The 27,417-nt window shown below is 37.6% G+C and overlaps 1 protein-coding gene across 2 annotated transcripts; it reads right to left on the reverse strand.

The window, feature by feature from the left end:
- Positions 1-48: 48 nt before the first annotated feature.
- On the reverse strand, positions 49-24,099 carry SUV39H2 (SUV39H2 histone lysine methyltransferase). 2 transcript variants are annotated; one of them, XM_017660337.3, is made up of 6 exons: positions 23,893-24,099; positions 21,212-21,357; positions 8,773-9,444; positions 6,229-6,375; positions 5,184-5,313; positions 49-4,406 (listed from the first exon to the last, which is right to left on the reverse strand). In XM_017660337.3, the coding sequence occupies exons 1-6, from the start codon at positions 23,915-23,917 to the stop codon at positions 4,300-4,302; spliced, it is 1,227 nt and encodes a 408-aa protein (XP_017515826.1). In that variant the 5' UTR covers positions 23,918-24,099; the 3' UTR covers positions 49-4,299. The 2 variants fall into 2 exon arrangements, with proteins under 2 accessions (XP_017515826.1, XP_017515827.1); XM_017660338.3 differs by lacking the exon at positions 21,212-21,357 and having other exon boundaries at positions 23,893-24,097.
- Between the last annotated feature and the right edge of the window lie 3,318 nt (positions 24,100-27,417).

Here is a 27,417-nt window from a genome sequence, read left to right on the forward strand (position 1 = left end):
AGCAACTTTGGTATGCTGACATTTCATAGATGAAGGAAAGCAGCGGAGATTTCAGTAAAAACAAGTGGCTACGCTAAAACACAACTTGCAGTTCAATTAAACCATGATATGCATTACCACCATGCTGCATGGTAATTAGCCAAAAATAAGTATTGGATCCACAAAACTATAGTTTCAAGATTTAAGAGTCAGTGAGAGAGGAAAATAAACTAGGTGCACAAATGACCCAAAGCCAAGAGAACCCATGAAACCAGCCCTCAATACCCCAGAAGGGAATGTCTCCCAATGCCAGAAGGACAAATCAGCTCTTGTCCACATTCATGGGGAAAAACCAGACAGTGACACCTAGACTTCAAACTTCAGCCGAGAACCTTGTACAAGAGAAAGGATGAGGGGAAGTAACTGACATGGGATAGGGATAGGAGTGAGGGGCCTGGTTCAACTCCTTTCTGAATGGTCTTTGAGAAATATGTTACAGAAGTGTATCTGCCGTAAATTATTCAATAGTTTTAATATGAACACCAACAGAGACTAATATCAGCATAGTAAGGTACCTAGAGACAAAGTAAGACAGAGAATACAGAGTTTTATGGGAACACTGACCCCCTTTTTTTCTAAGTCAGCTGCTACTCTGAGCTTTTAATACATTCTACAGACTCAGTATGAGTGGGGCAGGATTACATTTATATTCATTTCATTTTGCCTATCTCTCCTATTACCTAAATAAATTCAAAGCAGATATAAAATTACTCGAGAGCATCAGTAGAGACTGCAAATCACTTGATTAAGTCATAACTACAACAGGCCTATTACAGAAACCCAGAGACTTCATTTGTCATTTATGGCTGTAAAGCACACCTTAAATCATGTAATCAATTGTAACTATATACATTTGTATATATTCACGGACATGACTTTATCTTAATACAGCTTATGATCCAAGGTAGGTGTTTAAAACTTGCCTGTGAACATTTTCTGAATATATTCTTAGCATTTTATAATCACACCATCAATTTTACTGCCACATTTTCATTCTTTGTCTGAATCTGGCATAGTAAATGCTGGCTGAATGAATTTAAGGGCTAAGAGCATGAGAACAGACTTGATTAAAAATAAAAACTTGCCATGATCACCAAAGATTTTAAAGTACAGATTTACAGTACAGAACAACGAGAGCTAATACTTACATAGGGTACTTACTCTATGAGAATGCTGAGTTCTCTACACATTGTATATTAACTCCTTTAGTCCTCACAGTCATCCTTTGAGGTAGATCCATTTTTTTCTCCCCACAGATGAGTGAGGAGGCTAAGGCACGGAGAGGTCAATTCACACAGCTAGTAGGAGGCAAAGCCAGGACTGAAACACAGGCAATTTAGGGCCCAGCATCCATGCTCTTAACCACTGTGCAATAATGCCTTTTAAAACAGCATAAGAGTGGGTAGAACTAATTCAAGTGGCTACTTGATTTTTACTTCAAAAATCATAAAGTATAAAGGAGAAGTGAAAAGAAAAGTTTCAAAATACCAAGATATAGCACCAAAGAAACCCAGCAGCTACCCACATTTGTGTTAGAGAAGAATTCAAAACTTGGAAGTTTGCTCAAAACAGTAGGAATAGGTTCTTAAAACTACCTGTCTGAAGTTGGTTGACTACACTAAAAATAATTAGGTATAGTTTACTGCCTCCGAGCTGGGTGATCTTGGGCATGTAAATGTTACCTAACTTCCTCTGGTATACCAGAGGGATGATGGTACCAACCTCACAGATTGATGAGAAGCACAGAAGTACATATAAAGGGCCTAAATCTAGCTCAAAGAATGTAAATTCTAATTCTAAAATTCCTTTGCACTTACAGGCAATACTTAGTGTGATATGTTTAAGGACCTGGTGACTAATGCTCAAAAAATTTTAGAAGTATCCACCCACATTATGCTAATTTTCTACTTTAATATTCAGATGAATGAACCATGACAATGACAAACTTTCTTACAAGCAAAGTAACATTTAAAGGAATGGTGTAAAGACCTTTGGTTAATCTCCAAAGTAGGTAGGGATACCATCAGTATTTTTCTGCCACTTTTGTGGCAGTAAATGACAGTAAAATATTCAGAAACAAAGCTAAAACCATGCTAAATAGAAAATCAAATGACTGAATTATTTTGCTAAAGAAAAACTGTAAGAAAAATAAGTGCAGTCTAGATTTTGCATATATGGGGAAAAAACCCTGAGATTACCAATTGTGTATCACAATCTTATGTAGATACTCAAAACAATGGTATTAATACAACTTGTATAGGGATTTACAGTTTAAATGATCTAAATATTATCCTTGATTATTTTAAGGACAAATTCAGACAACTTATGAAGCTAATTTAAAGAAACTAAATGTTGACTTAAAATAGTTAAAAGCTCCCAGTAGGTTCGTTTAAATAATTTCTATTATTTCACGGCTTAAGTTCAGTTTTTTACTGTAAGGGTAACTAACACAAGGTAATTAAAAATCTCAAAGGTCCATTAAATTTCTATTAATAAGGACAAAAGTTTACTGAAGGCAGCCATTTTCCTTTTGCCCTCCTGTTCTACATTTTTTAACACAAAAAAAGGAGACATCAAATAACTGGATAGAAAACACTGAGATTTTAAAAAGAATGTTAAAATTACATCTTTAAACCTGTGAGAATTAGATTGAAAGTAAGCCTGGCCACTGGGAGCCACCCTTAAATCTGCAACTTTTCTCACCACTGACACCATATGTGACTATTTTTTTTCAAAAAGAAAACTTAAGAAATGGCACTAAACATGTATTTTTTCCTTGGCACATTCCACAAATTTTGGTTAGCAGATATGTATTCTGAAGCTTCAAACATGCAAAAACTTATCCTACATTATGAAAGAGCAAAGTCACATGGTAACAACAGAATGAACGATGAAGTGTAGCTTCTCCCCAGAAGAGGTAAAGGATTAAGAAGATACTTGAAGTGCTGCAGCCCAGAAGTCAGTTCAGTTTTACCCAAGCTTATTTTAGGTCATTAAAGCCTAGGGCAATGAGCTCAGGAAGAACTTAATTAGCAATACCAAAAGCTAGATTTGCTTCATTTACCTTCATGTTGGGCACCATCATTAGAAATCTCAGAATCAGAAAGAGATGAAAACAGTTTCCTGATTGAGGTTTTACTATGCAGGAAAAACAAAACAAAACAATGGATATTTTCCATTTCAGTCTCAACAGTTCAAGTAACAAATGGTCAGCTTTATCACATTTAAAAAATTCATGTACAAAATAACTATTAGTTCAAAATATAGATTACTTTTTAAGAGCCTGTAGGAAGTATAAAAATAATTAAATTTGGTGGAAAGCATGTTAAAATTGCCTGAAATCCACACGCTTATGTAATGCACCGTGTGGAACACTGTCATTAAGTACAGCTGCTCTCAGGAGCATCTTATTTTACTGTTAAGCGGACAGGTACTCAGCATGGATCTAATTCATGTCAGACTAGGGCCTTTAAAGTGCTCCATTTTCCCTGCCTGGCATTCCAAAAAACCCTCCTGGTCCCACTGCCTCACTCTTTCAAAGAAGCATAATAGGCAGCCATTCTACAATTTTAGGTTTTTTTTGGAGATTTTTCTTCTACAGGATTAAGAAATCTTTAAGAATTATTGGTACAGACATACATGCCTCAGTGGTCTAGACTGCTTCAAAATATGAAATCAAGGTGTAATTAAATTTTTTTAAATTGTAGACCATAACTTTGTATTAAGATCCCAATGTTTTAGGGAAAGAAGTAGAAGAGAGACTATAATTCAGTATCACCTACTGTCTCAAATACAAATAAGGTGAGTAGTAAGTAAACAGGAATGACAACAGAATAACAAAAATAGAACTTGCATATATGCCAATTTGAATTAACTCTTTAAATTCCAGGAGTATGGCAAGTTAAATGTTTGATCTTAGTGATTGTTCCTTTATCAGTTTAACATTTAAATACTGAAGGAGACATTTTCTCTATTAACACAGACTTCTTAAGTATATATACGCTCATCTGTGAATGGTCTGCATGTTTGACATCTAACCACTAAATATATGTATTTCAATTAGTCTATGTGACCCTGTGTTCCTGTCTTCAGAAGCATCAGTAATGCATTTATTTGGCCAACAGTTTGAAACATGAATTGTATATTAACATAGTGTATAGTCTTTGTAATATGAAGAGTCCTGAATACTTATTTTTTAAAAAGTTAACATTTGAAAAAACAAAACTACAATTATCATAAGCTCTTTTTCCTGAAAATTCTTCAGTTGAGGTAACCTCTGCAAGTCACAGCTCCACATTTGCACACAGTCCTGACCGTCTTTTTGACTGGGCTGTGGTCAATAGAATCTGAAGATACATCCCCAGAACCTGAATAGATAGAAAAAGAAATACAGAAGAAAGAGTTAAGACAATTCAGAATGAGTTTCAAATTTCCTATCAGATTAAACAAATGTGAATATTCAGAGACAAATCATTATGAATTGTTTTGAAAGGATGTTGTGTGCTAATAAGAGGTAAAGTGTATGTTAACCTATATTTATGAGAATGGATTTTTTAAAATGATAAGTTATGGGAAAAATCCAATATACAATTATTTTGTATACTAAAGAGCCATAAAGCAAGATCAAGTAGTAACAATATGAAAAAGGCATCATACCTAGACAAAGGAAAAAAAACACACTGCCACCATAAAGCAAACAATTAAATGGTTTTTTTAGAAGCCATTTAAAATTCAAGTAGGAATGGAATGACTTCATATATGATTTAAGTCTTATTTTCAATCTCTTGAATATACATGTCTAAGTAAATGTTCAGAAATGTCGGCTTATAATTTTTTTAATACAAGCAATATTGAGAAAAGATGTTATGGTAAATAAGCTTCCATAACAGAAATTAGGAAAAAAAACCAAACAGGAGGCAATGTGATGAGGGAGACAGAGCATTACTCAGCCTGAGGTTAGGCAGATCTGGATTCCAGTTTTAGCTCTGTCATATCAGCTTTGTGACCTTGAGCAAAAAGACACTCTTAAAACCTCCTTTTCTCACTTTTAACATTAGTTTGGTTTAGATGGAAGGTCTTTTCCTACTCTGATTAGATTCTTCATGTGGAAACACCAATAGTCAAACTGTACTTGAAAACCATACCTTTCATTTGATAATCAAAAGTGAGCTCTTCTCCAGCATTTATGGTTCTTGTAGAAAATAATGCTATTCGGGGAAGACGAGTATCGAGGTTATCAATGAAAACATTGAACACCTGAAGATTTGGGTCACACTAAAAAGAAACATCAGAACCCATTTAAATTTAAGTGATGTGAACAAGCTCCTCCACATGTCAAATAAAATCTCTAATCTCCCAGAGTATTTGTTTTTTTTTTTTAAGTTCAACTGGAAATAGGTTATTATTTAGAGGTCTTTGAGGCATGCACATTTAAAAATACTGTTCTCACTTAGAGTAAATCAAAAGACTAATAAGGGAGCCAGAAGGTCTCTGACATTTTACTACTAATTATTAACTAGTCTCTTGGTATAAAACCCATCAAAAGTTTTAGCATGGTCTTCTTTCTTATATAGTCAGCTATATAACTTAACTCTCCGAGACACAGGTTCCCTATCATCAAATGGAGATAATGCTTCATACAGTTATCCACTTGGCACTTACTAGATGTCCAAAACTATAATCTCTCTTGTTTCTGGGAAGATTTTTATAGAGTACAAAATTCTAGATTTAAGGTCCCAAATGTACATTCTAAGTTCTTCTCCAATATGAATTAAGAATGCTAATTTATAATTTAGAAAAACAGCCCTACGTATGTCAATACTCTATACTTCAATTTTATGAGTGTTAAATTTTAAGAGTACAGCTATCTTTAATTGTATATTCTAAAATTTAGCTTGTGCTAACTTTCCTAAGAAAAGTATACTTATATGTGCTTCTTAAACTTTTTACCAACTAAATCCTCTGCTCATTAATTTCCCCTCTAGAAGAGGAGAAACCTATAAACGTATCTTATAAGGTTGTTGGAAAGTTTACATCAAGTAATATGTAGCAATGATACCATGCCTTAACAGAGGAGGCCCTTGTATTAAAATACTCTGGAAGTATTAAAAGGGTATATTAATTATCCTCAACTATGGAAAATGACTGAAAAAAATTATGAAGTTAATAAGCCTTGTCTGTATTTCTTACACTGTGATTCACAAAATGGGACACATTTCCATATCGAGCTGCATCCACTGTAAATTCATCAGATTCATAGTCCAGATCAAAGAGATATGTGATTCCTTTGTTGTCATATAACTGTCCCCGTCTTTCAGCTTCTTCACTTGTAATTACCTAAGAAGAAAAAAACTATAGTATATTATATAGCTATTGCTGAACTGAAGCAACTCTATTCATAGCTCTATTAATTACGTAATATATAAATGGCTACAAGTGTTTGAAAAGTAAGAAGTTAAAGTGTCATCAAAATGAACATTTACACTAACTGTAAGAGCTAGACGCAAAGAGGTGGGAAAACAAAGGTTGGAGAAATGGTGGAAAAGAATTAGGATTGGTGAATAGGAATTAGGATAATCCAACAATAAACAACTTCAAATAGTGCATTACTTTCACTCTAATTTATTGATATTAAAAAAGCTACCCAACCGTAGCTCTCTGTAGGACCTAATAGAATGTAAAGGATTAAATTTACAAGTATACATGCTCTAAACGCATATTCTTCCTATAACTAATCTGTGTGCAATTACAAATGAAAATCTTACAAATACAGGAAAGAAGAGATATTAAATAGTTTTATAGGGCATACTGTTCCATGCAGCTCATAATCTTGACCTACAGTTCTGCTCTTAACAATACAGCTTTACCACATGCTCATCTTAAGAAATGAAAAGTGACCCTCCTATATTGTTGGTGGGAATACAGATTGGTGCAACCATTGTAGAAAGCAATATGGAGGTTCTCAGAAAACTAAAAATAGAAATACTATTTCACCCAGTAATTCCACTCCTAAGAATTTACCCAAAGAAAACAAGATCCCTGATTCAAAAAGACATATGCACCCCATTTTTATCACTGCATGATTTACAACAGCCGAGATATGGAAGCAACCTAAGTGTCCATCAGTACATGAATGGATAAAGAAGATATGGTACATATACACAAAAGAAAAAGAATCCTGCCATTTGCAACAACATGGATGGATCTAGAGGGTATTGTGCTCAGTGAAATAAGCCAGGCAGAGAAAGACAAATACCAAATGATTTCACTTATTTGTGTAGTATAAAAACAAAGCAAAACAGAAGGAACAAAATAGCAGTAGACTCACAGACACTGAGAAGGGACTAGTGGTTACCAAAGAGGAGGGGCTGGGGAGTGTGGGGGGTGGGAGGGGATTCAGGGGTACAGTAATTCACAATCACAATATAGGTTAGTCACGGGGACAGTATTACAGCACAGAGAATACAGTTAATGATTCTGTAACATCTTACTACATTGATGGGCAGTGACCACACTGGACCGGGTGAAGACTTGATAGTATGGCTAGATGTTGAACCACTGTGTTGTGTATTTGAAACTAACATAATATTGTATATCAATGATACTTTAATAAAAAAAAAGAGAAACCCAAAGTGATACATGTCTATGAAATACAGCTGCTGCATTCATTAAGCCAAAAAGAGAGTAATTTGATTATTCAAGATCTGGTATCCTGAATAGTCACTTGTAATAATCTGCCATTATCTAAAAACATAAGGCTCAAAATAGAGATCCACTTTAATTTCAGAATTCTAGATGAATATAGGTAATTATAGGTGATCTCATTCCAAACAATTTTTTAAATATCAGATTTGACAACCCCATCAATATATGCAAGCCATACTCTGATTTTTCTACTAGCAGCTGAGCTCGCCATTCAGTTTGAGGAAGTGTGGTACAGGCGTGAAGTGCACTGACTTTGGAGCCTTGATTTTGCATGCTGGCTTTTCTTTGCTGTGTGACTGTGGCAAGTTACTTAACTTCCCTGTGTCTTAGTCTCCTCATGTAGAATGGAGAGTACTGTCTCCATTACAAGCTCCAATACATAATGCTTGGAATGGTAATGTGGCACATGGGAAACATGATTTTTTATATACATTATACATCTAAAAATACATTTGCTTATTTGATAATTTAGAGAATAGTCTCTGTAGTTGAGTTACAAAGAGTTTGAATCTTCTTATGGATTCAATAAATGTTTTATGTATATTTTAAAATACTTGCTCATAAAGCATTGATTGGTCCACTCTATAGTATCTTGCATATTGATACAAAATTGAGTTTTTGCCAACCACACTTAACCATATTTGGTCAAATGGCTGAAGTAAATCATAATTTAAAATTTAAAAGTTTCAAAGTGAGCATATGTTTAGATCTGATTTTCTTCTTAGGACTTTTGTGTAAAATTAGTTGTCATATTTTCAAGTTTGCAGATTCCAGGGTTAATGACTATGAATGGGTGATTGTTGAAAGATGGCCATATCTTTTTGTCTTTATATATATATTGTTCATTAATCAAGTTTGTATTTCTAACTATGCCTGTGAACCCTTCTCGCAAAAACCCCTGAAATTTCTACAGATTTGCAAATGATAACATCAAAATGTACTATATTATATTACTGGTATAAAAAGTTAACTTTTCAAAAGCATAAACCTTCCGTGTACATGATTTGCTATGTGATGAGTTGAACATACCTCTCCAACATATTCCATGACAAAACTCATTCTTTTAATCTTCACAAGGGTTTTTACACCCCAGCCACAGCCATTGCTAGTTCGAAAGATGCAAAGTGAATACTGTGTACCTTTCTGTACAATCCGATTGGGACAATCGGGTCCACATTGACACCTTGAGTTGCATTCATAAATGGGGGTACCAGGTGGGATTTTAATTTGTTGGTTTTTATTATAAGCCAAAAGAACTCCAGCTTCAGCAGGACAACATTTCTCAAAGAAGCAATCTGTGCACGAACAACCAAAGGTAGCTTCATTTACTAAGCTGATTCCAGGAGCTGGTTTGTATTCATTAATGTAGTAGAAGTCTGAAGGTGGGCCCTCTAAGTCAACAGTATTTTCAACAAAAATCATTCCTTTATGATTCTTTCTTCTGTTGAGTTCATCTTGCCACCTCTGCAGAGCTATCCTTTGTTTTGCCTTCTTTACAATGTATTCAGCAACAGCAGGTCTCAAAGCTTTGTTCTTGTCTCTTAGAGTTATTGCTTTGCCTTTCTTTACCTGAGATAAATAACTATGCTTGTCATTAGAAAATTGCCGAAGTAGTAATGGGCACTTGAGATTTTGCAAAGGTTCCCAAGTATTTGTAGAAGCTGGCCATCCTTTCCATTTTACAAGATAATATTCCATATCCTTAAAATATAAAAGAAAATTCAAATCAGATTATGATAGTCCCAATTATTTAAAATAATTCAATATCCTAAAGAATGAGGTATCCACATTATCATTTTTCTCTTAATAAAGTTCAGAATATATAGTCACTGCTTTCTAGTAGATTAAGTACAGACACAAATATAAAATTGTTTTTCTTTATACTACATAAAATATGATAGAATTTAGATGTGGCATAGTATTTTACCATAGACAAAGGAGTCGCAACTGGAGAGTGATCAAAGTACTGAAATTTGTGAATATTTTACCAAACAGTGATTAAACAAAAATAAGTGTTTATCTTGATTATGGAAATAATTAGTCCCCAAACTAAAACTTATAACCTAGGTTAGCAGCTTACTTGGCAAGGATAGATTTAGTATTCTACACCAGATACAAGGGAAGTTCTATTTCTTAAGTTCATGGGCACACATCCCCTGGATGTTCTAGAGACACTGTTTCCAATAGTCATTCCTCGCTGCAGGCAGTTATCAAGCACCTGAAATGTGGCTAGTCTCAACTGAGATGTGCTTTAAGTATAATCTACACTGAATTTCTAAGACTTAGCACAAAAGAGTATAAAATATTTCCTAACTTTTAAAAAATACTGATGGTACATTGAAATATTTTGGATTTATTGGGTTAAATATATTATTGAAAGCAATGTCACCTATTTCTTTTTACTTTAATGTGGTTATTACCAAAAAATTTTAAATTATTCATATGTAGCTCATATTATATTTCTACAGCACAGCAGGATTACAGAGAATTCTTACCTTATTTAGACTCACCAGTGATTGGGTTAGGTAGCAGGCACTCAAGCCACCAAAGATCAAATATTTTGATTTATCCCTCAGATTGCTGTTGGCCACCATGGTACCTGTAATCTTGACTTCCTAACCCACTGACTTGAAAATGTTTTCTTCCCTTAAAGTCAGGCAATGCCATGTTAGGTTTATCTTAAAAAAAAGGTAGTCAAGTGTGTCTAATAAAAAATTCTTAAGTCAATTTTTTCTTTGTCCTCAGAATAACTAACAAATATCCATATGCCCCCAAGGTAAAATACCTTCTGAAATATGAAAGTGATTAACATGCATCCTATAGTTTTCAGTTATTTTAAATCACAGATATTGATAAAAACTTAATTGGGATACATTTACTTTTCTCTGAAATATTTAATAATATTTTCATTATAATGTAAGGATGACATGACAGTTGTTTTCCTAGTCATAATTTATTAGTGCCAATGACCTGGAAGGTCTAGTTATTAGTCATATTGCTGTGGCACAAACTGGGCTAAGCAGCAGTAAGGCAGCTCTGCAGGAGCAAATCACCTAGCTAGTGAGTGAGCTTATTTTCACCCCTCTCTCTTCATCTCAGTGTCTTTCTATAAAATAAGCAGTAATACTTGTGAATTAAGAGTTTTGCTTCTGTATGAAAGTGGTCAAAATGTTTTATCTGCTTAAAAATGTGGTTATAGTGTGAGGATATGCATAAAAACTGTATCTCCATGGAAATATATATTGTGATTCCAGAAAAAAAAAATGTGGACATTTTTAAGTATTAGTCAAACTGGCTCACTACATGAAAGTGGTCAAATGTTTTATCTGCTTAAAAAATGTGGTTATACTATGAGGATATGCATAAAAACTGTACTTCCATGGAAATATATATTGATTCCAGAAAAAAAAACTTGGACATATTTAAGTGTTAGTCAAACTGGCTCACTACATTGTAATGATTTTTCCCTCCTGTCAGTTAATTACTAAAATTTGGGATTACTGTTAACAGATACCTGCTCAACAATACTGATAATCCGCCTGGCAGTATCTAACATGTCTATTTCCCTTAATTAGAAAAGTTTTAATTTTTCTGATTCCAGAATAAAGCAATGCAACCCTGGTCCTTTTTTTCCTGCTAAGTTTCTCCTATCATAGCCCTGGGTCATGACAAAAGTTGCCAGCAAACAACGAAAGCAACAGCAACACTGACTTCAAGTTAGATGACTACGATACTATATCATCCAGCAAAATTAATAACACCATGCCACTGAAATCTGCTTGTAAAATAATGTACTGCATTGTTTAATGATGAGTCACTTGCATGTTTTAGTGACTAAGTTTTGTATATTAATCACACTGGTACCTACTCAATTTATGGATGGTAAAGATACTTATAAAACATGAATGCCTTTGGCAAAAGAGTAGAGTAATATTAGTAATACTTTACTTTTACTTTGTAGACTTATTTTATAAGTGTATTTTGCTTTTAAAATGCAAAACATTTCTATTTTGAAAAATAATTTTACACAGAAATATCAGTTTGACTCAAGAAACAAATTCAACTAATTCAGTACTCTAAAATTTGAAATAAAAGCCAAAATCTTACATCGGTATCTTATTCTGATATGCAATCAACTCTTGATTACCTATAGAAATGGAATACAGTTATAAAAATGATCCAGAAATCACTCCTGTATAGTATGGATCACATGAATTTTTTCTTAAAGACATTTTCCCCCACTATGTTTGGTTTAGGCTAAATTCATTAAAATATTTTAGTATCTATAATATATGAAAGTTCGATCACTAGAGAAGATATGGTGAAATGTAATACTAGACTTTTAGAGTAAAATCTCACTGGTAAGAAGGAAATGATATAATAAGTAGCAATGCAAGGCAGTACAATTTTAAATGCCAAAACAAGACAGTAAATACCACTAGAATATATAGAGGTGAAACCATTGGTCAGACAACCAGAAAAGGGTACAGTGAAGGAAGCAGAACAAACTACACTATGAAAGACTGATAGGATTTGCTGGGTAGGGAACAGGCAGGCATGATAAAAAAAATGAGCAAAAGCTTGGAGCTAAGATTTGCATGAAGTAACTAGAAAACAATGAAGAGATGGATTTGGCTAGCTTTAAAGGTCAAAACATTGAAGCGAGAGATAAAACTAATGACAAGGCAAGAGCGAATTTAGTCCTTAACACTTGACTGAGACATGTGAACTTTACTGTAGGCCAATGGTTTTTACAATTTTTAGAAACCGCGGTGTGTCTGTGGAGAGCTTCATTAAATCCATTTAGTTCCATCTTGTTTATCAGACACAGTTTTACCAATCTTTTAATTGCCAATCCAGTGGCTCCTCAGTCCTCATCTTACTCGACCTTTCCTTAGACTGTGATATCATGATTCTCTCTTCACTCTTGTTCCTTTTCTACCTTCTTTGCTGAGACCACTACCCCTGCCCATCACTTAAACAATGCAGATACTCAAGGCTCTGTCCTTGGCCCCTTTGCACTCTACACAACTGTTTATCTCTTCTGACAATCTGAAGGCGGCTATGGACTTTTCCCTAACAAAAGTCACGTATATAATATTTTGGGTAATTTCAGGATATTGGATTCCAGGTTAAGAACTCTTGCTCTAAATGCTCTGAGCAACATCATTCCAATAGTTTTTAAGGATATGCTGATGATTCCCAAAGTTTTATCTGCAATCTGATATATCCAATAGCCTAGTAGATATCCAACAGGTTCTTAAATCAATTTATCCACATGGAACTCACCACTGTACTTTCTAAACAGATTCTTTTTGTATTGCCCATCAAGGGGAATCTTAGACCTGCCCACCTAGGTATACAAGTTGCAAACCAGGAGGTCAAATCACAGTTCTCTCTTCTCCTCAATGCAATCCATCACTAAGTTTCTTTAGATGCTTCGTGCTATCTTTTATGATTGCTGTAGTTAATTCTTGCCTGAGTTATTAATCTCCTAAGTAGTTTCTGTGCCTCTAGACTGACAACCTTCAAACATACCTTTCTTTACTAAAGTGTACGATTTTCTTATAAAACAAAAAATCCATAGAACCACATATTCAGTTATTTTCTGGCTTAAAAATTTTAATGACTCCCCCAATGCCTGAAGAATGATGTTCATACTTCAGATAATAACAAAAATTTTTCTTGCTTGGGCCCCCTGATGCCTCTTTGGTTCAGACTTACATTACGGCTCCATTCACATACCACCTCTAGCCACACTTAACTTTGGAGAGTACTTGAACATGCCAGGCCTTTTCAGACCTTTCTGCTGCTTTGTTCACAAAGTTCTCTCTAATGAGAATGGCCCCTTCCATTTGCCTAATGAACACCTTATTTCAGTGTCATCTTTTATGTGCAGAAAAACCTACTCATCTTTAAACTCAGACCAAATGTCGTGTCTTCCATGAAGTCTTCCTTGTCTCTCTTGCTCTAAGAGGACTGATCAGTGGCAACTTCCTTATGTTCCATTTCTAATCTAAACTATTAAGTCACTTGTGGGGACAGAGGGCTCTTATTCTTCATAGCCCCAGAACCAAGCACAACTGCTTATGTCTTAGGCTTTGACTAAATGTCTCTGAATATATAACAAAAAACAAGATATCAACATGTTACACAATATAAAACTCACAAGAGTAACTATATGAATTCTTAAAAGAAATATGAGCTGTTAAATGTCATCTGGAGATGCTAATCTGTGGTTCTGCATTATTTGTTTTATCATCTACTAACCATTTATAGCCAATAAATAGTAGCAAAACTAATATATATATATTGGGAGGACAAAAAACAAAAATCTATTTTTCCATTCGCTAATTTTTTCCTCTAAGGGTTGAAATACTCATATTCAACATTAGTGGTAGAACAGCCTGAATCCGATTCTGAAAACACCAATTCCATGGGAACACAGTTTGAGAACTATTATGGTCAAGGAGAAGTGTGCATTTTCATGCCAGTAACTGACAGAGTGTAGGAACTGCAGGACCTGGGTTGGAGGTCCAAGACCAACACAACCTTGGAAAAGTCCTTTCTTGGAGCTCTGTTTTCCTGATTTCTAAAAGCCAGGTTTTAGTCTAATGAATTCTGTTATTCCAGTTCTTAACAAACTGCTCTAAATACAGTCATCCTTTTAGAAATATTAACCTATTGTTAGGTAAGAGATGCTCTGCTGTTGCGTGCTATGTAGAATAGTGGTGGTTTCAGAGGCAGTTACTCAGATACTTAAAGACATCAAAGCTTTAGGTTTAGTATCTGCTTACTAAGGGAAAAGCCCCACCAATGTGCACAGGGCTGTGGTTTCTCACTGATGAGCTCAGTATGTTAATAAAAGTACCTATAGTTTTGTCAAGAAAATTTTCTGTATGGCAGGAACATAGTGCAGAAAAATCACACAGTACTGAGACTACTCCAGTTTATATCCTTTAAGTTCAAATGGACCCTGAAGTGAATCCATAAAAGTAAAAGCCCTGTTGTTCTTCCAGTTAGCCTTCTTTCCATTTCCCAAGTTGGCTATTTCAGACCTCCTCCACTTTGTTCAAGGTCCTTATCCCCCTACCTCCCCACTATTTTCAGTAGCACATGACCTCTGTTTCTAATGCAGAGAAAAAAGGAACCACCAGGCATAAATTCCCTTCATTTCCACCCTTTCACAGATGAGCAAGTGGAGGAGGAGGATGCAGACAGTTCAAGAGACGGCCCCAGCAACTCCCCATCTCTCCCCTCTTTGGTTTCTCCTGCTGCTGCTTCTCACTAGCATTTCAACTTTTTTAAAAAAGCAAAATTAAACTAAACCTCCTTTGAAATATAAATGCTTGAACTTAAGGAATCTACGAAAGACAGGATAAACTACTAAAAGTTGAGAAACAGGAGATTTAGGTCATGGGGGGGGGAAGATTTCTTTTCAGTATAAGGCCTCTTAGAACATTCAATTTTTAAAATCACATGTGTTGCCCAGATTTTTTAAATAAAAAATTTTAAATTATAAACTCTCTCACACCCTATACAGCCCTTTCTCCCTTTCTTCAAAGCTAGGCTTCAACAAGTTGTCCATTTAATTTGTCCAACAATTTAACTTTCTCACCTCCAATGTGTTCCTTAATTTAATCCACCTGGGCTTCTATCCGTGAGGCAGAAACTGCCTTGTGGCATTGAGGACCCTTCCGCTGCTCAGTCCAACAGAGGCTTCACAGTTCTTTGACCCCTTGGTCTCTATTTTGCTGACAATCTCTCTTCCTCAGCCTTCAATGGTTTCTTCCTCCCTCTCTTGCCAGTTTGACTCGCTCTCTCTGACAGTCTTCAGTCCTTGTTCTCTTCTTGCACCGCTTTGCTCAGATTACTGCAATAGCCTTTCACTGTCTTCAATCCGCTCAGGGCACAACAGCCACAGTCCTATTTTCAACAGACCCATCTCATCGTGTCACTCTACTGCTCAAAACTACAAAATGTTTCCCTACTGCCCTTAAGATAAAGCCCAAAATTTTCTTGGCTTATAAAGAACTGTAGTTTCTGGGTCCTGCCCATCATTCCAGCCTCATTTCAACACCCCTTGCTGAGGATATTCTACTCATGCGTTCTATTCCTTCTCTACTGCCTCAAGACCCTCCACCACTTAACTTTTGATCCTTTAGTACTGAGTTTAAACCTCATTCCTCATGGATGCCTGCCTAGTTTTGAGCCAGGATAAGTTAGATCCCTCAGTTTCCTCAACTACAATGAAGTACTTCATATATTTATATTTAAGGTTTTTCTACCCTCACTACTAAATAAACTCCGTATCAGGAGCCAGAAATCTCTGTCACTCACTGCTGAGATCTCTAATACCTGCCTATGACATGGTACATGTCCAATATCTGTTGAGTTAATGAATGGATAACTATATCCAGGGCTTCAATGCTATCTTTTTACCAGTTATTTCAAGATCTAGGTTTCCAGTTAGTTCTCACTCTTGATTTAGAGCCACATTTCCAACTATCTACTGGTCATCTCACACTTAAGTGTTCTCAGCCTTCTTCCCCAAACCCAATATTGTCCTTCTATCTCAATTCACTTTATATCTGATCCTCCATATTCCTGGGTCTTGGTGAGCAGTATTATTATGTATACTACTCCAAGTCAGGAACTCATTTTCCTAGATGTGGATCCCCAGTCAAGCCCCTATTAAACTAGACTTGTAAATTTTACATCCTTGATGATTAAAAAAAGAATCACCTACTTCTTTTCATATTCATTACCACTTTCGTTCAAGTACCACCATTTCTTGCCTAGGTTACTACAGCAGCCTTTCAGAACAAGTTAAGTTATGCAAGTCTCATTCCCCCCACAACCTCCGCCAATCCATTTTCCTCACTGCAGAGAGAAATTTATGAATTACATCTGATTGTATTACTTGCTTAAGAACCTTTCAAGCGACTCCGCGTTGCTGTAGAACAGCTTGAGGTTCCTTCACTCATCCTCATACTTTCCCACTCCTGTGCCCTACCACTCCATTCTCTATACTAAAGCCACAATGAATTATACTTGTCTTTTCAGGCCCCAGTTAGATATCACCTGTTCTGGGAAGCTCTATAACCTGGCCTACAGTTCTTGTAATGTGTCTGCCATAGCACCAATTATACTACACTGCAATGGCTGATTTATTTGTGAATCTTTCTTACTAGGCTGTGAGTTCCTTCAGGTGAGGGACAGTTTCTTTTTAATCTGTATTTTTCCAATGCCTAATATAGTACCTGGCACAAAGAAGAAACACAAATGTTTACTGAGACTATAGAAAGAAGAAAAGAGGATAATATTAGCCAATAGACTGCTGCTAGAATCTACTCATGAAACTATGAAGGTCTAGTCTAATAGTGACTGTGAGGACTGGAGAAATCACTGCAGCAAAAGCCAATTCAATGCATTAACTACTAAATCAATACCTATTATGTACTAGGGGCTTCAGTAAGACATAGTCCCAGCCTTCAAATAGTGGACAGTTTTGTAGGGAAGGCATGAAACAAAGCTATAAAATGTGTCAAGTTCTAGAATAAAGACAAGAACAGCGTTTTTGTAAGTCCTGAACATAAAGCAATAAATTGTGCTGGATGTGGGGAAGGGAAGAAGGCTCTTTATTAAGTGGTAACCTTTGAGCTGAACCTTGCAGGACAAATAAGAGTTTTGCCAAGGAGAGAAGGGAACCAACAGTATTCCAAGAAGGGAACCAGGTAAGAAAAGCAAAAGGGCACAAAAGTTCATGACGTTAAAAAAATTAGAATATAAGCCATGTCTGTTTTTAAACTACATTCCCAATGCTTAGAAGAGCGCCCAGAGTAAGTGCTCAGTAAATCTTAACTCAATGAAAGAATTTAAGACTATTTCAGTGTAGTCAGATAGCAGGATATGTCATAACCAATGAAGCTGCACATGTGGTTGGTGGCCAGATGATAAAGAACCTAAGTCCAAAGGGATTCAGCTTAGACTGGTAGACATCAGGGAACCATTAAAAGGTCTAAAGCAAGGCCTATTTGCAATAAGAGCTGTGTTTCACAAACAACTCTAATGGCTTTGAAGAATATGTTATTAAGAAGGTGAATTTTAAGAGCTAAAGGGAGGAGAACATACAAGAAAGAGACAGGGTCATAAGATCTTTCACCTGCCCTGAATATAAGAGTCAGAGAGAGAGAGAAAAGGTAGATCTGTGTTGAGAGTAAATTAACTTGTTCTAGGCAGGAGAAAAGGAGGATTATAAGTGGGCAAAAAGTAAGGTTGCTTATTCCAAACCAAAAGGATGAAAGAGAAACTAAACAGCAAAAACTATCCAAAACTGTATACATATAAAGCAAAGAATACTGGTAGATTCTTCAGTGTAAGCACAGACCCCTAGGAGCTAACTCTCTGTGAAAGTGTAGCAGGAAAAGAAAAACAGAGGCAGAGACAATATAATCTAATGATCTATTAGATCTGAAGGGTAGGACAGGAGAATTAAAAATGTATGACATTATAAGGTTAGGTGATTGGAAGCATTATGATTCTGTTAACCTAGACAGGGAACACTAGATCAGGATGCAGATTTGAGGTAAGAAAATGAGTATAATTTTGAGTATGCTGAACTTAGGTATGGATAGGGTATCTAGTTTGAAATGAAGGCCAAAAGAGGTCAATGCCTTACAAAACTTTGGGAGTCATGAGCCAAATAGATACAAGTAGAAACCACTGGGAAAGGGGTCATTTCCAGAGCAACTTCAAAGTGAGAAGAGGGTGAAGGAAAGAGCCTTGGAGATGACCTACATTTCAAAGGAAGGACAGATAGGACACAGTAGACTCAGGAAAAACAGTAAGAAAAATAGGTGGAAAAAGCAGTGAAGATAGAGGTGAGTAACACTAGTGGCAGTAAACACATCTATAGTATGAGCACCACAGGCCAGTCTATGTTTTAAGGTTTTATCTCTATCAGTTTATTTGATGCTAACAATAACTCTATTAGATGGGTACTACCACTATCCTCATTTCATAGGTGAGGAAACTGAGGGACAGAAAGGCTAAGTAAACTGCCGGAAGGTCACACAACTAACTAAATGTTAGAGCCAGAATTTGGACAGGCAGTCACTCCAAGAGTGTTTCAAGGAAGAAAGGGTAGCTAACAATGTTAGATGTTGCTAAGAAGTAGAGTAATATCTGAGAGCCTCAAATTTGAGAACTAGGAGATCACTGATAGGGGCATAAATCAGAAAAAGGTGTGTCAAAAAGTTAATGAGAAGTGAAAAGACAACTCACAGGAGAAAATTTTTACAAACTGTGTATCTGATGAGACTATCTGGAATATATACAAAGAGCTATTACAATTCTAATAAAAAGACAACCTAATATTTAAAATATGTGCAAAGGATGCATATAGACAGTTCTCTAAAGAAGATACACAAATGGCTAATAAGCACATGAAAAGATGCTCAGCATCATTAGCCATCAGAGAATGCAAATTGAACCCACAATGAGATACCACTCCACACCCACTAGTACAATTATAGTCAAAGAGCCAGACAGTAACAAGTGTTGATGAGGATGTAGAGACAATGGAACCCTCATAACACTGCTAGTGAGAAGGTAAAATGGTGCTGTTGCTTTGGAAAACAATTTTGTAGTCTTTCCAACTAAATGTAGACCATAAGGCCCAGCATTCCACTCCTAGGCATGTATCTAAGAGAACTGAAACATGTCCACACAAAAACTTGTACATGAATACTCATAACAGCATTATTTATAACCCCCCCAAAAGAAACAACCCAAATGTCTATCAACTGAAGGAATGGATAAATTAAATGTAATCTACTCAATACAATGGAATATCTAGTAATAAAAAAGTATTGATATGTGCTACAACATGGATGAACCTTGAGAACATTATGCTAGTCAAAGAAGCCAGTCACAAAGGACCACATACATATCGTGTGATTTCATTTCCATGAAATGTCAATAGGTAAATCTACAGATATAGAAAGTAGATTAGTGGTGGCCCAGGGCCAAGTGGGTACGGGGTTTCTTTTTGGGGTAATGAAAATGTGCAATCATCACTACAGTCAATTTAAGAATGACTGAGTATGCTAAGAGCTTTGATTTACAAGCTTTAAACTGGTGAATTGTATGGTATGTGAAGCATATCTCAATAAAGCTGATTTAAAGTTAACAGGAAATGAGGTAGAAGTAAAAGACAGGAAATGCTTGAGGAGGTAAGATCAAAGGAAGATTTTTAAAGGTCAGGGAAACTCTGAATTTATTTATTAACAGATAAATCAGTAGAAAGAGAGCTTGATACAGAAAAGGCATCACAGATTAAGCAATATCCTAAAGGGGATGGATAGAAAAAAAAGAAAAATGGTGACACCTCCAAGAGGAAGAATGAATGAAGATACAGATAACTGGTGTGAAGGGAAGTTGACAGTTGATACTTGAAGGATTCTATTCATCCCTGAAGTAGAAGAGGTCTGATACTGAATATGAGAGGGTGAGGGATAGAGTAAGAAATACAGAAAATTAATAAAGGTTGGGAAAACTGCTGACAAGAATGGGAAAAGAAAGCAAAAGATGAAAAGCATGTGAGAAAGAAAGAACCCTTAATGGAGCCAAATGTGTGGTTATGTGATACTGTCAGCTAGATTGGTCAGGCCAGAGTTTTTAAACTGAGATGGCAGATTACCGTTGCTTTGGAGTTGCAGGTTGCTGAGAGTACAGTTGAAATACCTGGTCATAAAATCCCACTGAGTGGGGAAGGCAGTGGTATGAAAAGATGGATGTTTCAAAGGAAGAATTGGATTTAATGAATGAGTCAATATGGAAGATGGAGAAGGAAAACAATGACCAAAACAGAGTTCTTAGAACAACAATCTTATCATTTTTTAAGAGAAACAGTAATAAAGTGAGGCCCAGAGAAGTTAAATGACTGCTGAAGTCACAAGATTACTACACAAAGGCTAGAAATGACTGAACTCCAGGCCATTCTATTACATCACAGAACTTCACTATTATCTTGAGTTTGCCATGACAGCAGCAAATATAAATGTGGATGCTTCTTGAGGAGACTGCATAGCACTAAAATTGGTTTGAATTTCTAGGTTCATTTCAGGTAATAGTGGGGAAATATGATTCAGGAATAAAATGAATGACAGGAGAAGCCAATCTGAGATAAAACATTTGCTCTGGTAGTCCACACAGAGATAATCAAGAGTTGGATGTAGAATGATACAAGCACCTTAATATACTCTAATGCAAGCACATTTTATGCTTTAAAATCCTCTTAATGTTATTTGGCAACACAGATGATTGGACATATTTATTATGGCTTAGAATCTTAAACATTAAGAGCTTTGCTTACTTTTAAAGGTTCTTTTTATGTTACAGAAATATGAAATACTGAATTGAAGTCTAATTAGGTCTCTGTTAAGGGGCTAGATATTTGCCTTACCTTTACTACCTTGTAGTCACACAAGTATTCCACCTCATAATTGTTTAGATTCCTTTTGGTGATTCCAATCGATTTACATGTGAGTTTTTCTTTTCTACATAATTCCTGAAGAGTATCAAGTGAAACTAGGCAAGGCACACACCACGCTACAATAAGAAAATAGAATTCTTTACTAAGAAATAGCTACTTAATTAAAACAAAAAAAGAAAAGGAAAAACTTAAGACCTCTATATCCCCACCCTTCAACTGGCAATTTTACAGGGCTAAAAATTCATTATGACAAGAAATCATTTGTGTCTTTGAGACAAAGTTAAGCATTAAAGAACTATTTTGGTAAACTGATCATCTTGGATTCTCTCATGGGTCTCTATCCTATTATGCTTAACTGACGTCAATTTCTACTAAGCCACCTGAACAAAATGTGACATGTTTTAAGCTTTCTTAAGATTACATACAGATGTAAAGGTAAGAGATCATGTTTTTGACTTTTCCATTATATTCTACATAGAATATAACTGCTCTTTTTAATAAATGTAGATCTCTAAGATATGCTTATTATTGTTAGACATATATTTTCCTTAAATATATTTTACAACACTTTTACAATTAGAAAATAACTTTTTTTCTTCTTTTACTTGGACAATAAGAATTGAAATCTAATGGAAATATAGTTCTGTAGTAACATACTCACATCATATATCCTACTTTCCCACTTGGAATGTGACATAAAATTTTAGCTCCATTTATTTTGCCTATGCCACAATGTATTATCATCAAGGAAAATAAACCCAAGAGTTATAATAATGAGGAGCATATTGATTTTCATAATACTCATCCCCTGTGCTGTTTTTAAAGCCAAGAATTATAAAACAGAATATTCAATTTATATAATCCATACATACACCAAGCCTGAAGTCTATTCAGACACGCTCATGATCAACCTCATAGAAGCCAGTAACTAACTATGCTGAAGATTTTACCTTCAAATTTCTGTGAACAGTATGCTACCATATTGCATATAAAATGGTAACACAAACTGATGATTAGGAATACATAATAAACTTGGCTTAATGGTTAATGTTATGGTAAGCACTAGAAAGGATCGATCAAGGGTTCTCTGCCCCCACCTTGGCCAGATCACCTAGCAACATGGCTTTAGTGAGGCTTCCATTTTTCTGGGTTTCAGACTCACTGAAAAAAATCTTGAGGGCTGCAGTAAATTACCAAACAAAATCCATCAATAAACTCAAGCTTTACTTGGTAGCTCTCCAAGGTAGTTGTGATAACCTTTTGTCTTCTGAGGTAATTTCCAGGGAAGAGAGAACACAGTTGCAAGTACTGTATCCTTTCCTCACCCTCCCCAACTCACCCATTGTCAGAAACCCTGAAGCAGGAAATCCACCACCCACCTTCCTACAAGACCAAGAAAGTTAAAGGTGTTTTTCCCCAAAAGGTGCTTGCTTTGGAGTGGTGGTTTGGGGAGAGGAGAGTGGTACAACACAAGTCAAGCCTGAAGTCCCTTCCACCTACAAACTTCAGGGTGTTTGGGTAAAGTTAACTTTATGCTGATCACGCGCAAAAGAGGTTCCTCTTGGACATCTACCCCAGGTGCATTCGCTGTTGCCACCATTTTCAACTACTTGAAGTAACATGAGGACTGAAGACACAAACCACGAAGGAAGCTATTTTTGTGAAAAAAAAATTGGGACATTAAAAACTGCAAACCCTTGGTAAAAATTCAGATTGTTTATAATTAGACAAAGAACTCATATGCAAGATCAAACATTTCATTACCATCCAAAAAACTTTACGCTAGCTTACCACACTAACCCCTAGTGGAAGAAATGTTTGGGGATAGTGAGTCCATAATACATGTGGAGAGGAGAACAGCTGGAAACCACCTTTGAATTCTAGAATGGGTTGAAATTTCTGTCTTTCATGGAGCGCGCGACAAGACAGAATAGGTCCTAATTTTCCGGCGTTCACATCAATAACACGCAAGTTCCTGGTGGGTATTAAAAATCACCGTAAGCGAGATGCTACCTCCTCAAATACCCACTGACTGGTTGTTCCCCAGGGAAGAATTTTACCTCCTAGTGCGTCCCAACTGGGATGCAGCCTCACTCGCTTCCTTTGGGTTCACACTTCAGCCCCAATATATTTTCTCCTCTGACACTAAGGTCACATTTTCGCCACCGGGTGCTTCGCGGTTAGAAAGCCAGCCAAACACAAAACGTCCCGCTCAAACCACCACAAAGGAGCCAAACCACACGCGCGCCCGCAGGCCCCCCAGGGGATTACCCGGAGCCGCGGAGGCCGCCCGAATGCCTCCACACGGCGGCCAGCGGCCTCGGGCCCACCGGATGGCGGGGACCCGGCCACCGAGCCCGCGGGGCGGGAGGGAGTTGGCCTCGGAGCCGGGTGCACGGACCCGGACCCGCGGATGTAGGGCGCAGGAGACTGTGGGGAACGGGCAGGCCGAACCGCGAGAAGGGTCAGGGGCCAGGGGAAGAGTGAAGTCCGCGGCGCGCAGTTGGGAGCCAAGGTGTCAGCAGGGCGGGAGGCGGCGTCTCGCCGCGTCGCGCTCGAGCTGGTCCGCGGGTCCCTACCCCGCTTCCCGGGCCGAGGGAATTTGCCTGCAGAACAGGGGAGAGAGAGGCGCGCCGCTCTCCAGCGCTCACCTCCTCGCGCCTCGGCAGCCGCCATCTTGAGGAGCTTTCATTCAAACTGGCGCGGTCTGACGGGATAGCTCAGCTGAGGCGACGCCCCGCCCCTGCCCAGCCCGCGCGGGAGTCCACGGCCCGGGCTGGGGGCTGGAACCCGCGAGGCTTTCTGACGTCACTGAAGGCCAACCCTGGCCGCGGCGGCCAGCGCGCCTGCGCCCCAAGTAGCATCCTGGCGCCGGAGGGCGCGGGCCCGCGGAGGGGGCGGGCCCCACTGGGAGGGGGGCGGACCCCAGGGGTGGGGCGCGCGGCCTGGGTCTGGGAACTAAGTGCCGGGACAGCGGCTACCCGTCCACGCCCGGCGCGGTGGCGCCTTGTTCAGGGTTGCAGGCTCTCCCACAGCTTTATTTTACGAGCACTACGTGTACATTGTGCAAATTTCAGTACAGCGGAGCTGTGTGGCGCAAAGGACGTTTCCCTCCCGTGCCTGTACCTCAGCCCCCTGATCCCAAATAACCATTGTTTCCTTCCTCGCTCCTTTCCTAGATCACAGGTTCTCAAAATGGGCTTCGGACTGGAGTCACTTGAGAGGCTGATTTAATTGGTATGGGGTGTGACCAGGGCTTTGGCATTTTTAGAGGTCCCTAGGAGATTTTAGTGTGCAGCCACGTTTGAAACCACCGGTCTAGATCAGTGCTTCCCACATTTGACTGGGCAGAGGAATCATCTGGGAATCCTGTTAAATGCAGATGCGAAATGGGGAGGTCTGGGCTGGGACCTATGGCCCTGCGTTTCTCCTAGATTATGCCCGCCGCTTCTGGGTCGGGACCACACTTGAACAGCAAGCTGCCTGGCGCCCAGGACCTCTAGGCAGGGCAGCTCCAGGAGCACCAACCTGGTCTCTACCCCCAACAGGCACCCATCCATTGTTCACACCGTATCCATGGTGATTGTGCTAAACAATCTAAAGCAGAAATCTTGGAAGGGTATATTTCGAACTTTGGTAGGCTGTTTGACATCTAACAAGGATCTTAAAAAGAAATGTAAAAAATTACAAAAATATTTCAAAGCATAATGAATAAATTGAAATACTCAATAAACACATTAAAATAATTTGATTCCATTATAAAATAGTCTAGTCATTTAAAAAGATGTTTATGAAGCCTTTAGTGTTTAACGGGAAAGTGTTTAATACGTTAAGCAAACTCAGTCCCCATCCCCCACCCCCCAAAAAAACCCAAGGAAAATCTGTATAGTCTCAACTATGAAAGACAAATGTATATAGGAAGATAAATATAGAATCCCTGGGGAGTGATTTCCTTTTTGACTTCTCGTTTTTACATATTTAACCATTTTCTATGAACATCTTATTACCTTGGAAATAAGAAATAAAAGGTCCTAGCCAACCCTATCACATGAAAGGCCATTTGTGATATGGCCATTCCTGTCCTCAAGCCTCATTGCTCATCATTTCCACCTATTCTAATTGGCAATGTCCTGGAATCTACTTTGCTCCCTGTCCTCAGAACTTTGATCAACCCTGTTCTTCCTGCCCAGAAAATGCCTACTTTCCCTCCATCTCTGCTAGGATTACTCCTACAGACCCTTTTTTTTTTTTTTTTACTTATTTTTATTAAGGTATGATTATATACACTCTTATGAAGGTTTCACATGAAAAACAATGTGGTTATGACATTTACCCATATTATCAAGTCCCCCCCCACACCCCAATGCAGTCACTGTCCATCAGTGTAGTAAAGATGCCACATATCCACTATGTGCCTTCTCTGTGCTACACTGTTCTCCGCATGATCCCCCACACCATGTGTACTAAACATAATACCTCTCAGTCCCCTTCTCTCTCCCTCCCTACCCACCCTCCCACACCCCTCCTCTTTGGTAACCAACAGTTCATTCGTGGAGTCTCCAAGTCTGCTGCTATTTTGGTCCTTCAGTTTTGCTTCATTGTTATACTCCACAAATGAGGGAAATCATTTGGCATTTGTCTTTCTCCACCTGGCTTATTTCACTGAGCATAATGTCCTCCAGCTCCATCCATGTGGTTGCAAATGGTAGAATCTGTTTCTTTCTTACTGCCGAATAGTATTCCATCGTGTATATGTACCACATCTTCTTTATCCATTCATCTACTGATGGACACGTAGGTTGCTTCCATATCTTGGCTATTGTAAAAAAGTGCTGTGACAAACATAGGGGTGCATATGTCTTTTTGAATCTGAGAAGTTGTATTCTTTGGGTAAATTCCAAGGAATGGGATTCTCGGGTCAAATTTTTAGTTTTTTGAGGAACTTCCATATTGCTTTCCACAATGGTTGAACGAGCTTACATTCCCACCAGCTGTGTAGGAGGGTTCCCCTTTCTCCACATCTTCACCAGCATTTGTTGTTCGTAAGTCTTTTTGATGCTGGCCATCCTTAACTGGTATGAGGTGATATCTCATTGTGGTTTTAATTTGCATTTCCCTGATGATTAGTGATGTGGAGCATCTTTTCATGTCTGTTGGCCATCTAAGTTTCTTTTTTGGAGAACTGTCTCTTCATATCCTCTGCCCATTTGTTAATCGGGTTATTTGCTTTTTGGGTGTTGAGGCATGTAAGTTTTTTATATATTTTGGATGTTAACCCCTTGTCAGATATGTCATTTACAAATATATTCTCCCATACTGGAGGATGCCTTTTTGTTCTGTTGATGGTGTCCTTTGCTGTACAGAAACTTTTTAGTTTGATGTAGTCCCATGGGTTCATTTTTGCTTTTGTTTCCCTTGCTCGAGGAGATGCATTCAGGAAGAAGTTGCTCATGCTTATATTCAGATGTTTGCCTATGTTGTCTTCTAAGAGTTTTATGGTTTCATGACTTTCATTCAAATCTTTGATCCATTTCGTGTTTACTATTGTGTATGGGTTTAAACAATAATTCAGTTTCATTCTCTTGCATGTAGATGTCCAGTTTTGTCATCACCAGCTGTTGAAGAGGCTGTCATTTCCCCATTGTATATCCATTGCTCCTTTATCATATATTGACCATATATGGTTGGGTTTATATCTGGGCTCTCTAGGTTGTTCCATAGGTCTATGGGTCTGTTCTTGTGCCAGTACCAAATTGCCTACAGACCCTTTTTTGGATAGAGCCTGACCTCCTCCTGGGGGCTTCTCTACCCACCTTTCCCTCCCCGAGTGTACTCACTGCTTCTCTTATAATGTTCTTACTGTATTCATCCTAACTCAATTTTTTTTGTTTCCCCTTCTATCTCATTCACCTTTTTAGCTCCCTTTCCTCTATCCAGCCAAACTGCTAGAGTTCTTCAGGGCTTGACCCCAAGACATTTCTCTTAAGCTAAGTGTCTCAATTCCCATAGATTTAAATATCTTTACATATAGGAGTCCCAACTTTTTGCCGCCAGCCCTGACTTCTGCCTTGAATCTGACTTCCACAGATCCTAGTTGACAAATTCACTTAGGTGTTACACAAACATCTCAAACTGAACATACTCATAAAATTACCCTTGATTTCTGCCTCCAGACC

This window comes from Manis javanica, chromosome 2, assembly GCF_040802235.1.
Source record: "Manis javanica isolate MJ-LG chromosome 2, MJ_LKY, whole genome shotgun sequence".
Lineage (NCBI taxonomy): Eukaryota > Metazoa > Chordata > Mammalia > Pholidota > Manidae > Manis > Manis javanica.